General features: G+C 38.5%; 1 protein-coding gene across 1 annotated transcript in view; it reads left to right on the top strand.

Moving 5' to 3' along the window:
• The window catches only part of RPL21 (ribosomal protein L21), a 4,037-nt gene extending 3,390 nt beyond the window's left edge, over positions 1 to 647 (top strand). The window contains exon 5 of the mRNA XM_012810003.2: positions 603 to 647. Coding sequence (XP_012665457.1) covers positions 603 to 647 — 45 coding nt within the window. The remainder of the gene's footprint in view (positions 1 to 602) is intronic.

Genomic DNA, 647 nt, shown 5'->3' with positions numbered 1-647 from the left:
TTTTTTTTTTGCCACAAAGAAATATTAAACCAAATTTTAATGTATCCTAATTCATTGTGTAATGTCTTTATTCAGATTTACTCTGTATGCTGCTCTAAGGTATAAGGCAGCTTATTGTACAGTGGATATATGCAATTGGTTAGGAAATGGCCAGGTAATATATATGAAAAACTTAAACTGGTTTGAAGATGGTCTCTAAAATCATGGGAAAGAAGTGGAAAATCTCACAGTTAATAAGCCTAATGTCATAATTATATCATAATTTCAGTAGCTAGATTTTAAGGGTCAAGAGAACACCCGATTCTCTTGAGTTACGTACTAGCTTAGAATTGCTTTGGTCATTCATGAAACTGCTGAGAGAACAATACTGTGATGGCATTTGTGTAGGGTCATCTGTCCTGCTATAACAAATTACCACAGACCTAGGAAAACAATTTTTTGTGGTTCTGCAGGCTGGGATGTCTTGAGGATCAAGGCACTGGCAGGTTTAGCATCTGAGGGTCTGTTTTTGTGCTCCCAAGATGGTGGTAACTATGTCTTCCAGGGGGAGGGTCTGTCCTCATCCAATGCTGAGTTAACTGCTTTTATCCCTTTTCTCTCAGGTGGAAGGGGCCTGTCTTCCCTCCAGCTGTTTCATAAAGCATTAA

Source organism: Otolemur garnettii, unplaced genomic scaffold (assembly GCF_000181295.1).
Source record: "Otolemur garnettii isolate 467f Iridium unplaced genomic scaffold, OtoGar3 scaffold00120, whole genome shotgun sequence".
NCBI classification, from domain to species: domain Eukaryota; kingdom Metazoa; phylum Chordata; class Mammalia; order Primates; family Galagidae; genus Otolemur; species Otolemur garnettii.
The sequence above is the reverse complement of the archived record's forward strand: the minus strand, read 5'-3'. Positions and strand labels throughout refer to the sequence as shown.